This window comes from Euleptes europaea, chromosome 17 (assembly GCF_029931775.1).
Source record: "Euleptes europaea isolate rEulEur1 chromosome 17, rEulEur1.hap1, whole genome shotgun sequence".
NCBI classification, from domain to species: Eukaryota; Metazoa; Chordata; class Lepidosauria; order Squamata; family Sphaerodactylidae; genus Euleptes; species Euleptes europaea.
This window is the reverse complement of record NC_079328.1, coordinates 37,167,642-37,181,892: the sequence shown is the minus strand read 5'-3', so window position 1 is coordinate 37,181,892 and position 14,251 is coordinate 37,167,642. Positions and strand designations below refer to the sequence as shown.

The following is a 14,251-nucleotide window of genomic DNA, read 5'->3' as shown; positions in this document are numbered from 1 at the left end:
ATCCCGACAGGAGTCAGTTTCAGGTAGCCAGCTCAAGGTTGACTCAGCCTTCCATCCTTCCGGGGTCGGCTTGCTGGGGGTAAAGTGTAGATGACTGGAGAAGGCACTGGCAAACTACTCCGTAAACATAGTCTGCCTAGTAAGCGTCGGGATGCGACGTCACCCCATGGGTCAGGAATGACCTAGTGGTTGCCCAGGGGACTACCTTTACCTTTTTTGTTCTTTAGAGTATTTTTAAGTCCCACTTAAGGATGTACTAGAAATGCCACAGAGGCTACTTCACATTCACTTGACAGTGGCTCCATGCAGCAGCTGTAACATTTACTGTGCCTTCCCAAGTTATGTATCTGAATAGTGTGGAGTGTTTTTATGCTGCTGTTGCTAGAGGAGATTTTACATGTATGATATGGGTCAAATGAAGTGCTACACCAAACTAACATATTTAGTTTAAATAGCCATTGAGCTATGTCGGTAATGTGCAGCCCTGCAATTAGTAGTAATATATGTTTTGATTCCTCTTTTTTTTTACATTAAACCATCGTATGCAAAAAAAAACTTTTTTCATTGTAGATCTGCGTGAACGATGAACTCGTTGCAAAGAACTTTGCCTGCTATGAGATGGAAAAAGGGGAAACACTGAGTATTGTGGAAAAACAAAAGATGCAGCCAACTTTATCTCCTGAACCTCCTTCAGAGAAGATCAATCCTGCATTAGTTCTGTGGCCAACGTTGTTGCAAGCCAAGGAATCCAATCATTTTAAAACGTGTGGGTACAGTGAATCCCTTTCTGAAGTGGGGTAGGGAGTATTGGGGGCAGTAGGGGGCTCTTTACCTTTACTTAGTTGCTGATATTCCTCCACAACCCCTCCCTGGGGTGAACTCACAGAGGGGCTATGACTCAGTGGTAGAGTGTCTGCTTTGCATGCAGAACGTCCCTCCTAGGCTCAGTCTTTAGCTACAAGGATCAGGGAGGAGGTGATGTGAAGGACCTCTCCCTGAGACTCTGGAGAGCTGCTGCCAGTCTGAGTAGACAGTGATGACCTTGATGGACCAATGGTCTGATTCACTATTAGGCAGCATCCTGTGTTCATGTGACCTGGCCATTTAGCTTACAGGGAAAGTTTCCAGTGAGCTGCTGCCCTGGAGAGCAGAGTTAAACCCCCATACCTTTGCCAGTGCTGGCTTGGACCAGTTGCCTCCTGCTGCACTGTCACCAAAACAATGAGTGAGATGATACCCATAATTGGTGCTGCTGGCCAGGTCTGAGCTGAGTGGCCACTGCCCTGCTGGCTTGTAGCGCTGCATGGGCTACTCTGCTTGGCTTGCTCCTGGGTCTACCCCTGCTCTTCTGCCACCAGTTGCTTTGTCCCCTCTCTGGTCGCATATTAGCACAAGCGTAATTCATGGCCGCAGACAACTTGAAAGGAAAAGGGAACCTAGTTCCTTGGGTTGACAAAAGTTGCCAACCCAGATGATGAATTTATATCAGTTGTAGGCTACTAGGCCAGTGGCTGCAGTTCTGCAGTGACCAGGTGCTGGTGGAAATGCCCCGTTTGAGTTTTGTTGCCAGCCAAAATACAAACATCTGCACAGCTGTGAATTTACTGAAGAACAGAGGGTTGGTTTAGCTATAACCCTGACAACATCTGCTTTCATTTTTGGATGAATGTCAGGGAATGTCTGTCTAGTAAGGATAACCCAGCTCAATAGAGCTTATATAGGTACACAAACTACAAAGTAGAGATGGCTCATTCTGTTTGTGGTCCCTACGTGTAGCTGATGGACTCTAAGGGCATATTCCTAAGAAGGAGGCCGAATTGACTTAGGAGCCGACGTGACCCCATGCCAGGGTAAGTGCCCATTTATCCCGTGGCATAGGGGGCATTTACGCTGGCACCTGGGCACTGCGGAGCTGCACCGGCCTCCCCCACCAGCGCAGCCTCCTGCCAGCATCCATACAGCGGAAGTCCTAGCGGTGGCGTCCCTTTTTGGGTGGCATAGCCCTGCTAAAGGCTATGGCTATTTTGCCCTTCTTCTATTCTTTTAATTTAAAAGTGTGTTTTTTCTTCTCCGCTGCAGCCGGGAATCCACTTTGGTGGTGGTGTGGCTGTGCCACTCCCAGCCACCACCACCCTCGAAAAGGGCTGCCCGTGATGTAGCATCAGCCCAGTTTACCTCCCTACTTGCTTTCCTTATATACTCCTTTTTTATTTTCTTACTGTGCCGTGAAAAAGTTGAAAAGACATGAATTTTCACATAATTAATCACGACAAATTGAATTATTCCTATGGAATCTGTAAAACAATTGGACCTGGCTCTGGGGAACATTTGGCACAACGTCAGGTGGATCCATATCACTGTCTTATGTTGATTATTTCTAAGGATTGGGTGGTTGTAGTTCTTCTGAAATGAAAATTAAGCCAGTTACTTTTCCACTTCCTTTTAGATGCTGCTGTTTCTGATAATACTAAGGAAATAAAATATAAGAGTCTACAGGAAACTGCCTCCCATAATGGAGTGACTGAGTCAGTGAGTCCTACATCAGAGGGGTTTGGAATTTTAAGTTTTGTAAAATGCTTAAGAGATGCACGCTCAGGTGGCCTGTCGTTTTCAGGCAGATTTTAAAAGGGCGGAAACTGATCATTCTTTAGCTCATTGTATTGCTGTCATGGCAGGGGAGAGGCAGGCAGGTGCACTATTCGGATTTCCTGTTTTAAGCCCCAAAATACTTTTAGCCATTTTTGAGGAAATTATCAAACAGGAACATTTCCCTGTTTTAAAATTTTTATTTCCTAATTGGTGTATGCGTCCCTTTCCCGACACAGAGTTTTGATTTCTATTGAGTCAGCAAATCTGTCCACCTTAAGAAAATTGTAACATTGATGGTGGCATTCTGTGACAAACAAAGATTATCATTATTTGTAATTAAAAAGGGCAATAGGTGTGCCTCACAAGCCTGAGGGGTGTACAGTGGTTAGAGTTTTGGGCTAGTATATGATGCATCTCACTAGACCTTAGACATTCCTTCTCAGCTTAACCTACTTCACAGGGTTGGTGCGAGTGGCATAGGGGACACCCCTGGGCCATTTGGAAACAAGTTGGGTTAACTGATAGATAAGTCAAAAGCTATGCTCATGACCTAAGTTCGATCACAACGGGAGTCAGCTTCAGGTAGCCGGCTCAAGGTTGACTCAGCCTTCCATCCTTCTGAGGTTGGTAAAATGAGTACCCAGCTTGCAGGGGGTAAAGGGAAGATGACTGGGGAAGGCAATGGCAAACCACCCCGTAAACATAGTCTGCCTAGTAAACGTTGGGATGTGACGTCACCCCATGGGTCAGAAATGACCTGGTGCTTGCACACGGGACTACCTTTACCTAGATCAACCTCATATCAGCCGGAAATATGGTGGTGTGGCTTAGAGATGGTGCAACAACAGAGGAACCAGTCCAGTACCACCTTGGTGTGAGCGGTTAGGAAGCAAAATAATATCAGTACTCCCGCACTGTACCAGCTTTTTAAAGCTGTCCAAATTATTTTGTTTCCCATTCGGAAGCTGTATTTGAGTGGCTTCAGCAAGAAGCATAGAAATGTCCTACCTTCTACATTGTGAATAACAAAAGCTTTCCCCTCCTTTTTTTCCTTGCTTAAGAATGTAGTGTTGGCTCTTCCCCCTTTGGAAAAAGGCATCACAGTTTCTGTACAAGCAGATAGGAAGACTGACAGGTACATTTTAACTTGCACATATCTTGTTCATGTTTTCTTATGTAGGCAAGAAACTGAGCTGAAGATACAGAAGTCTTGAATGGTTTGCAAAGCAGTATTAATCCGTTAAATTGTTTTTGTTGACTTGTTAACAAAACTTGTCAACAGTGCTTAAAAAAACGGCTACACCTGGAACACCGTGTTCCAGGTATAGCTGTTTTTTAATCCAGCTAGTATTTTTACAGATGGATGTAAAATTTTCTCAAACAATTCTGTTTCTCCCCCTAGCACATTGCAACAAAAAACTACTGAAAAGCAGAAGGAGCTAGAGAAAGGTCCTGATAAGAAAGCTCTCTGTTTGAAGTAAGTCCTCCCATTTGAAGTTATGCAATAATGAATATTACACATAGCAATTAGGAAACAAAATCAGTACATCAAAAAACTTCACGGGGTCGTCAGTATTCAAACCCTGGGTATTTCAGAAGCTTTAGTACCTTGTACACATCACAGATAATGGAAAGTGTGATGGCGAAAAGTCAAGGACATTTGTGATTGATGCCTAAAATTGTTGTTTTGATTGTATGAAATGCAGGACATTCTAATACTGTGCATTCCACTTCATGAAAAATCTGTATCTGGCTGTCTCGCTCTTTGGGCAGTGATGTTTTGCTGGGGACTGGTGCTCTAAAACCCTGCGTTCTGTTTTGGGCAAATTGCTCTGGGGGAATGGGATAAGGGCTTCTTTGCTTTTGAAAGGAGACATAACAATTGCTGTTAAAGTAGTAGTAGAATAAGCTTGAGCTGCTAGTCTTTGCATTCCAATGGAAGAGCCACATAAGCTGGAGGAAGACTTCAAACTTTACTCAGTGGAGTGGTAGGATAGGGACTCGGTTATCACCTTTCCATGTTGGCCTTTGAATTTGTAATATTTTAAAACCTAATATATTGCTTTCCCACAACAAGCTTATAAATGCTTATTGCAAAATTAGCTTGGAGTCTTAGGAGAATTTTTTTTTACTGATTAAACAGATATAGGTTGCTTCGGGGCTCAATAAATTAGTCTGGGTTAACAAATTAACTGTGTTTGAAAAGCAGGCTTGTATATTTTTCAGGCTTCTACAGTTTTTAAACCCTGATCCTTTGAAAGCTATTGACAGACATGACGAGAAAGAGGTACTTCTCGAATTTAACTTTTTTGTATTGGTTGGAGAACATTTTGTACTCTCTTGGTTGCTAGCTGTGTTTGGTCACAGAACCAGATGAGTTTCACCTTTAAAATGTTTGTTTCCTATGAAATTGACATATATAATGTGAATTTTATAATATTCTGGGATGAGGCCCTACCCGGCCCTCCCCGGCCCCACCCCACTCACCCGACCAGAGGGCGGTGACCCCTTAGAAAGAAGGCGGAGGCAGGAGGGAAAAGCAGGGGAGACGCAATGCCCCCCCACCCTGACAAACAGCTGATCGTCGGGAAAGTGTGGGTGGGGCAGGAGCGAGCGGCCAGGTGTCTGTGTGCTGGCAGGAGCCTCCCAACCTTTTATGGACTTCTGAGGGGAGGGTTGGGGTGGAGCTAGGGCAGAGCCTCTCTGGCCTGGAGGAGATAAAAGGCCAGAGAGGAGCAGGAGCCGGGGAGGAAGGAAGCACACTGGATGTAAGGTCTCCAGACCCAAAGTCAACCTTGCTGCATCTGAGGGAGAGGGGAGCTCAGACTCTCCCTCGGACTGGTCTAAGGCAGAAGAAGTTCTCTCGGCCCGTCCTATCCCCAGGGCAGAGCCCTCCAAGGCAGTAGCAGCGGTGAGCCTGTGTGACAATAAGATGCTTTTCTGTTAAGCTCTTAGGGCCATTTGAAGCAACTTGTGTCTACATCAAATGGGATGGCTAATAATGGAATAATTAAGCTCTGCCAATAGTGATGGTTCTGAAAAAAGTTTTAAAATGTAATGTAGAAAAACATTTTGTAGTGATGTACAAAGCTGAATGTAAGCCATAACCTGTACTGTTGGTTATAGTCTTCTGGTTTGTTTCTTTACCTTTAGGGGTTTCATCTGAATGTCACCTCATGCCTTCCTATTGTTCTTAGTAATGAAATTGACCCATGCACCACGCTTGAAACAGCACCACTCTTTCCTGAACTGAGAAAGGTAATAATTTGTTATGCCACATTTTAGATCATGTATGTAAACAAATTCTTGGCTTACCGTCATTGTTGTGTGGGGCCATGGTTCATTTGCAGAGCACATGCTTTGTACACAGAAAGTCCCAGATTCAATCCCAGGATCTCCAGTTAAATTTTTTGTTCAGTAGGTCTAGGAATTACCTCAGCCAGAACCTCTGGGGAGCTGCTACCAATCAGAATAGACAGTACTTTTTTATTATATATATATATATATATATATATATATATATATATATATATATATATATAAACAGAAGAATTTTTTTTTGAGTATCTATATAAATTCATTAATACAATCTTGATTATACCATTAAATAATCTAATAAGATACCCCCTAAACCCACCACCCACCTATAACCGTGACCCATCACCCAACTTCCGCAGAAGTGTCTTGACAGTTTTGAAAATTTACCCATAAAATATAAAGATATTAAGAAAAATCTAAATGCTATAACTCACTAAATAATTTAGTGAAATCCATTTTTGCCAGTTTATCCCAATATGTGGTGGCCTTTAACCATGTATTTTTAAATTCTTCCGTGTCCTTTCCATGTAGGAATTCTGTTAATTTGGCCATCCGCATATAAGACCATAATTTCTCCAGTCATTAATTAAAGGTTTATTTACTTGTTTCCAAATTTTTGCAGTTACAATTCTTGCAGCAGCAAAGCTATATTGACAAACAACTCTATCCTTATTGTCCTTATTGAGCTAGATGGACCAATGGTCTGACTCAGTATATGGCAGCTTCATATATTCACGTGTTTCTTTAAAAAAAAAAAAAGTCAAGCAGACTCAAGCAGAAGTATCCGTATAATAATTATATAGAGCTTCCACACCATACTCCTCAAGTACAGTGTCCAAAGTAAGGGGATTTGGGTTTGATTGTAATCCTGTTTATTGTAGCTCATTGTAATTTAGTGGCTGTATGTTGAATGTGAGTGGATGAGAGACTGAAATTCAAATCCCTTCTCCATAATGGAGGGCTACCATTCTCATTCATTTGGCAAATTATATAGTAAGAGAAATGAGAGAATAACCCCCTTCCCTCAGGCAGCCCTGTCCAATCTACAGCTGGCTGTCTCTTGATACTTTTTTTCCCATACTAGTTTTTAGGTGGGCATAAATAATACATTTGGAATATGATGTGGTGCAAAATGTAGGCGTTACATTGCTGAATCCCTCTATATCATCTAACCACCAAATTTCATGGGCAACCATATTTTTGGCAATAGCTGCAAACCTGTACCAGTTTATGCCCATATCCCGTTGATTTCATTGAGGTCTGCAGGTCTTCCAACTTGGCAGAGGATTGTGATTGATATTCCAACCATCATACCCAATAACATCTAGTTAATATATCATCCCTTCTGCTGCTTGTTTTCTTTTTCTTTTCTTTTTTTGCCTTGAATAAGAAATTTATCATTTTCCCCCAGGCATACAATGATGAAGAACCAGCCTATCTGCACTGAAAATTGTACAAAAATATGTGGAGTGTGGTCCAGTGAAGCTGTATACATATATAGAAAATTGGAGGTGGAGGTTTCCTTGGAGTTTCTGCAGTCACTTAATGCTGCTTAACCAGGATACCTTTTGGCTGTATGCATAATACTGCTTCATTGGATCCCAATCTTAAATGTGTTCTTATAAGCAAATGCATCCAGGATTAATCTTTTTTTTATATATTTGGGTAGGAGCTTCTCCGGAATCAGGTCCTAGGTCCTACCCGTATACAGTCATATTCCTGGCCACCGATAGCCCGTGGGTGTGATTCAGTTATAATCACTCCTGAAAACGATCCACTTGTGTATCTTCCACCTCTTATTACATTTTTGCAGTCAAGAAGTTGCTATGTGTCCCTGCCATCAAGGAATGGTGTAAGTAGAACATTTATGTTCAGATAGCTCCTGCATTTCAGCAGAGTCCAGTGGCGCCTTCATTTATTAGTTTGTGAGGAAAATATACTGACAGGAGTTTTTACGATAAAACCAGATGATCAAGTCCTACAAGCAGAAGCTTTTAAAAGTTCTGTGCCCAAATGATAGAGATACAGGTACCTTAGGGGGGTAGGGAATATGTTGGACTGCATAACTCTCAAAAATGTGAAGAAAAGTTGGCCAGGTGAAGATGGCTACTGCTAAACAGTAATTCTAACACACTTGTGTAAAGGGGTTGCTAGGAAGACACTTATTTTGTCTCTCAGTAGCCATCAATTTTTTGTCAACATAAAACATCTGCTAACTGATTTTATATGAATGGCTACAAGTTACAGTGTGTTTTGCTTATTGCCGCACATGAAAAATTTGTCTTCACAAGTCCAAGGAGAGACCTGAAGGTAAAAAGAAGGGCCCAAAGCCATCTGTAGAAATACTTCTCTAGTTTTATGGAGCCAAACAGAAAATATATAAGAATATTCAGAGTTAAGGTGGCAGCAGAAAAACAGCTGTGAGAGCTAATTTTTAAAAATAACTAAACCATGGTGGGAACAATTTTCCACATGTCGAGTCTGATATAAACAGTCAAGAGATCTGCAGTCTTAAGAATGGCTTCTGTAATTTTTATTAAAATACATTTGTCCTGATTCACAAAGTATTTCTAATCTTAACTGGATTGAGGTGTGCTTCTGTATTATAGCCAATTGCATTAATCATATGCCCTGGATGGAAGAAGGCTGAACAAGTGTTTGAGTTACTAGAAATCTACACCCGTTGTTCTAGGCCTCTTCACCCCAAGCTGCTTTTACTGGGATTGAACAAAGAAGAAATCAAGAGTGTGAAACTTCCAAGAGGATGTAAGGATAACTTGATCGTTTAAAAACATGAATGAATTTGAATAAGTAAATATCTAAACCTAGGTCTTAGCAAAACATAATCATGAGCATACGATAATAAAAGCATGTTATTAAACAGCCTATCATAAGTGTGGCTACCTAAATGTGATGGAATCTTGGTGCTAGCAGGCAAACTGCTACCGAAATCTTTTGCTTCCACATTATCTTATCTAACTTGACAGTATAGGATTATGTTTCATACAGTGCAGTCCTAAACCGAGTTACATTCTTCTAAATCACTGAAGTCAGTGGGTTTAGGAGGGCATAACTCCGTTTAGGATTGCAGTTTTTAAACTATGTAAGGGAGGAAAGCAGAGAATTCATTGTTTCACAAATTTTGCCCAGCAACCTTGTCTTTATATTTGCTTCCTGTTCATTCTAGCCAAAAAAAAACCTAAATTATTTTAATCTAACTGGTATAGCATATTTGCACTTAACTTACCACTTTGAAGAGAGGTGTCTTTTAAGTTTGTAGAAATACAAGACAAATTCATCTGGACAGAAACTGGATGTCATAACTCAGTAGCATTCGTGTGTGGTTTGATAGTACCCAGCTGTGTGATCAAATATTTACTGTGGGTGACTTAAATCCATGTGGAAAGGACAAGCATATTCCAGTTGTACACATCTGATTATTGTTGATAGTAATCCATCACATGGTATGCAGGCCAAAGAAAAAATCTGTTATATATGCAAGCATTTTAAACACAACCACAAATAACAGTGTAACAAGTGGGGGATCTGCAAGTACTTGCAGGGGGACATCTCATTTCCCCCTTCCCTACTACTTTTCCTTCCCTGAAAAGCTCCCCATAGCCTCTCCCCTTTTCCTGCTTCCACTGCTCCATTTTATCCTCACAATAACCTTGTGAGGTAGGTTAGGTTGAAAGTCATGAAAATCACATAGTATCAAGTTGCCCGGTGGTTGCTGCTGGCCCTGACCCTGGTGAGTCCTTCTTCAAAGGCTAAAACAGCCCTGAAAAGGGCCCAGCCCCCTCCCTGTACTTTTTGGTGACAGAAATTGAAGCTGGAATACTGTTGTTGCTTAGCAATGGCCACTGAGAGCATTCATTTCTTAAAGCTTCAGGCATGCTTCAGTTATTTTGGACTTTTGAAAGAAAGAAAAAACCAAGTGTGCATTTGTGTGTGTGTGTGTATATATATATCCCCGAAAATCTCAAAGAAAGTATGTGATAAGTCAAATAAATTAATAAATAATACTACACTAGCATATGTGCTCATGACTTTTTCCCCACTTTATAGGTGAGGTCATTGTAACAACCTCTCATAATGCTCTGCGGCTGCTTGAATGTCACAGTTTAAAATTCCTCAGGCTTTGCCACCTTGTGTTTGATGAGGCTGAGGTGCTGTTTTCTGAAGCCAATGAACAAGTGAGTGTGAATCTGTTCATCTGATATGTAAGCGCTTCCGTGTGCAGTCAGTATATTTTAAGGCAAGATGCATCTGTTTGGAACAAGGCTAAATTTTCTGCTGACAGAAGTGCCTTTGGTCAGTGGGACATCTCTTCTGCCTCCCCCCTCCAGCTGCAGTCCACTTGTCTCCCCAAAATGCTGCTCTTGAGGAACAGGAGACCCTCAGGAATGGCATGAGGGACAAACTGGATGCCAGCGTGGTGTAGTGGTTAAGAGCGGTGGTTTGGAGCGGTGGAGTCTGATCTGGAGAACCGGGTTTGATTCCTCCCTCCTCCACATGAGTGACGGAGGCTAATATGGTGAACCAGGTTGGTTTCCCCACTCCTACACCTGAAGCCAGCTAGGTGATCTTGGGCTAGTCACAGCTCTCTTAAGAGCTCTCTCAGCCCCACCTACCTGACAGGGTGTCTGTTGTTGGGAGGGGAAGATGATCGTAAGCCTGTTTGAGTCTTCCTTAAGTGGTGGAGAAAGCCGGCATATAAAAACCAACTCTTGTTCAAACTGGTGATCAGCATAAGGAAGGGAGAACTGGTGGCAATGACACCTCCCCTTCCATTAGGGGAACATTTAGTGTAGTTTCACCCCCTTGATAGTTGGCTCAAGTCAAGATGGTGCCCCCACCAAAATCAAAACCAGCGCTAATCATCCCAAATATACATTGCTCAAATGTGATTCCTTGTTGCTAGCATTGTGGTGGTTAAAGGGATACAAGCATTCCTCGGAGATATTGTGGGTTCATCTCCAGACCACCGCAATAAAGTGAGTCACACAACGTTTTTGGTTTCCCAGTACATATAAAAGTTGTTGACACTATGCTGTAGTTGTTAAGTGTATAATAGCACTATGTCTAAAAAGTGTACTGTAATAATAATGAAAAAGTTTGAAATATTGTGAGAATTACCAAAATGTGACACAGAGACACAAAGTGAGCACATGCTGTTGGGAAAATGGCACCAATAGACTTGTGAAGCGCACTAAAATGTGGTGTGCCTGTATGCGAAAAGAAGAAAGAGCAGGTACAGAGTCAGGAAACCCTGTGTTTTACTTTCAAAGACCCAATTCCTTCAAAACTAGCCTTAAAATAAAGTTGCTGACTAGATGACTAAATGACCAAATTAACAGTCCCATCACCACCCAGCAGTGAAATTATCTATAGCTTTGCCCTGTTAACAGATTGAAAAAATAATTATTCCTGTTCTGCAGATGTTAAATATCTTAGAGTATTACAAAAACCACCTCATCGTTGAAGATAGAGAATCTGCACCATGGCAGATTGTTGCTGTCGGAAGCCATTGGAACAAAAACTTGCAATATTTAACCAAAGATTTCATGAATGATCCGTATGTCGTGATCACATCCATGGAAGAAGCGGCCATATACGGGAATGTACAACAGGTAAAAGATGTTATTTATGTAGCTTTTATATATTTCAGAATGTGTCAGTGAGTCTTTGTGTTCAGTGGGTGCAAAAAACTAGCAGTTTAGGCATTAGAATGGCTGTGGCTGGATAGAAGCAAAATGGCTCGAAATCAGAGGTGCAGGCTGAGAAGGGGGTCTAGGTAGTGTCGTGGCTTTTGAACGGTTGGTCGAGCCTCATGAAAACTATTGCAATATTGTGTGAACAGCTGTAGCTTAAATATGCTAAAATAAATTGTTGGAGGTAGCATAGGTTATGGAGATGGAAAAAATTCCATCGGTCGGTTCCTTGAGTTGTACATTTTGTCAGTTTTGAAGACAATGTCGAGTGGTTCGTATGAAACCTTCAGTTGGAAGAGATGTTGTTCGCAAAACCTGTTAATGGATAGAATAAGATGTTAATGGGAGGGTTCTCTCAGGGGCTTGGGATTTCTCAAGCAGATAACTTTACTAGTAAGATTCCTGGATGAAGAAGAGTTTGTGGGTAATGCTGCTAAGTTTGTTACTGCTCTACCAGAATAGTGGATCAAATAAAAGTGTATGCTCAAATTGTGGATTCCTATCTGTCATAAGAGTCTTCACATTTAGCGACTATTATCACTAGCTCAATATTTAGAGTAATTGGCTTTTATTTCCAAATATAACAAAAAGTAAAATAATCTTTGGCTTTTTGTTAAAAAGGTAAAGCTAAAGGTCCCCTGTCAAGCACAGGGTCATTCCTGACCCATGGGTTGACATCACATCCCAACGTTTCCAAAGCAGACTTTGTTTGCGAGGTGGTTTGCCAGTGCCTTCCCCAGTCATCTTCCATTTACCCCCAGCAAGCTGGGTACTCATTTCACCGACCTTGGAAGGATGGAAGGCTGAGTCAACGTTGAGCCGGCTACCTGAAACCGACTTCCGTCGGGATCGAACTCAGGTTATGAGCAGAGCTTTTGATTGCAGTACTGCAGCTTGACACTCTGCGCTATGGGGATTTAATCTTGTAACATTCAGTAATTTTGTACTCTAGGTGGTACGGCTATGCCTTGAGTGTGACAGAATCTCTACATTACTTCAGGCATTGGATTTTACTCCAACTAATGCTCAGAAGACATTGGTTTTCACCAGTTCTAAAGAAGAAACTGATATGGTTTCCAAGGTATTTTTTTCCACCTAAAAGCATGGATTTCTAGGGAAAGCCCTTATGGCACTGAACTCTTGCAGGAAGAGCTGCTCTCCTAAGCGGCATGAGCTGAACACTAGTTTAAAAATCATAAGAGAAGTCTTTGGAGATGTGAACTATTTTTATGGTATAAATAAAACACCTCTTTTTCAATCATAGAATAGATTTATGAGAAATCTAGTGGTCATTTCTCCCCACCTTCATAATTATTGGGTCGATAAATAGATGGGTAGGAAATACAAGATCATTTCAGAAGGGTAGGGTTTTTTTCTTGACCAGAGAATGGCAAATCTATTATCAATCTACCCATCTGTAAATGTATTCTTAAGTCCTTGGATGGGTCATGTTGTACTATCGTATTGTGTTGGGTCATGTTGTACTATCGTATTGTGTTGGCCATAGCAACTGGGGTAACAATGGCTAAGATCTTTCTGTTCTTGCATCTGTTGCAGAATGAGTAGAACCTTCTACAGCAGAGATGTCAAACTCATTTATTACGAGGGCCAGATATGATATGAATGTCACTTGGCCGGGCCATGTCTTGCCAGCCCAGATCAGCACTGGAGGGGTGGGTTGCTGCCTCACGGGCCTAAGATCTGGCCCTCGGGCCGTATGTTTGACACCCCTATTCTACAGATAGTGCTTATTGCGTATTACCATTATGTACTGTGACAATCACACTTTTTATACTTCTTTCTATTGTTCTTTTTCGATGTAATGTTGAAATTTTGAAAATCCCCATTATTTGAAACCGTTCTCATTTTCATAATCAGGCAGTGGAGAACACTTCTATATTTTGCATGAAAGTACAGCCAGAAATTGATTTTGATTATGTTGAAGCGCAGTGGAACAAAAGATTTAGCTCTGCCACGCATGCTGTATTAGGTGAGTGTTTTCTTCTTCTCGAGTGGGTTTAGTTGAGGTTCATTGCCATATTGTAAAATCTTTGTTACTTTTGAATTAGGTGTTTGCATAATTTGCTGAGCACTGTTCAGTTTTCAGATTAAGGGCAAAATGGTATTTTGTGGATTAAGGCAATTTATAAAACATTAAGTTGAGCCTTTTTTGAGGGGTGGGGGAGAACATGGTGAAGTGAGCCCCGTGGCGCAGAGTGGTAAGCTGCAGTACTGCAGTCCAAGCTCTGCTCATGATCTGAGTTTGATCCTGGCGAAAGTTGGTTTCAGGTAGCCAGCTCAAGGCTGACTCAGCCTTTCATTCTTCCGAGGTTGGCAAAATGAGTACCCAGCTTGCTGGGGGTAAAGGGAAGATGACTGGGGAAGGCACTGGCAAACCACCCCGTAATCACAGTCTGCCTGGTAAATGTCAGGATGTTACATCAACCCATGGCTCAGAAATGACCCGGTGCTTGCACAGGGGACCGTTACCTTTTTAAATAGAGCCTTTGGGGGGGTGGGGAGAATATGGTGAAGGTTAGTTACCAAAGCGAGAGACTGTATGGTAGAACTAGGTGTTGATATTTTCTGCATCAATTTTATGTTATTTTATAGCCTTTATGGATACTTCT

At 41.7% G+C, this 14,251-nt stretch overlaps 2 protein-coding genes across 2 annotated transcripts in view; both read left to right on the top strand.

Moving 5' to 3' along the window:
• Nucleotides 1–14,251, top strand: part of FAAP24 (FA core complex associated protein 24) — a 152,225-nt gene that overhangs the window by 23,748 nt on the left and 114,226 nt on the right. The gene's annotated exons all lie outside the window — the stretch shown is intronic.
• TDRD12 (tudor domain containing 12) overlaps nucleotides 1–14,251 on the top strand; it is a 32,782-nt gene that overhangs the window by 6,178 nt on the left and 12,353 nt on the right. The window contains exons 7-18 of the mRNA XM_056862557.1: nucleotides 571–766; nucleotides 2,447–2,529; nucleotides 3,651–3,724; nucleotides 3,992–4,066; nucleotides 4,816–4,876; nucleotides 5,743–5,847; nucleotides 7,577–7,759; nucleotides 8,517–8,673; nucleotides 9,976–10,103; nucleotides 11,349–11,540; nucleotides 12,574–12,702; nucleotides 13,500–13,611. Of these exons, the coding sequence (XP_056718535.1) occupies nucleotides 571–766; nucleotides 2,447–2,529; nucleotides 3,651–3,724; nucleotides 3,992–4,066; nucleotides 4,816–4,876; nucleotides 5,743–5,847; nucleotides 7,577–7,759; nucleotides 8,517–8,673; nucleotides 9,976–10,103; nucleotides 11,349–11,540; nucleotides 12,574–12,702; nucleotides 13,500–13,611 (1,495 nt within the window). The remainder of the gene's footprint in view (nucleotides 1–570; nucleotides 767–2,446; nucleotides 2,530–3,650; nucleotides 3,725–3,991; nucleotides 4,067–4,815; nucleotides 4,877–5,742; nucleotides 5,848–7,576; nucleotides 7,760–8,516; nucleotides 8,674–9,975; nucleotides 10,104–11,348; nucleotides 11,541–12,573; nucleotides 12,703–13,499; nucleotides 13,612–14,251) is intronic.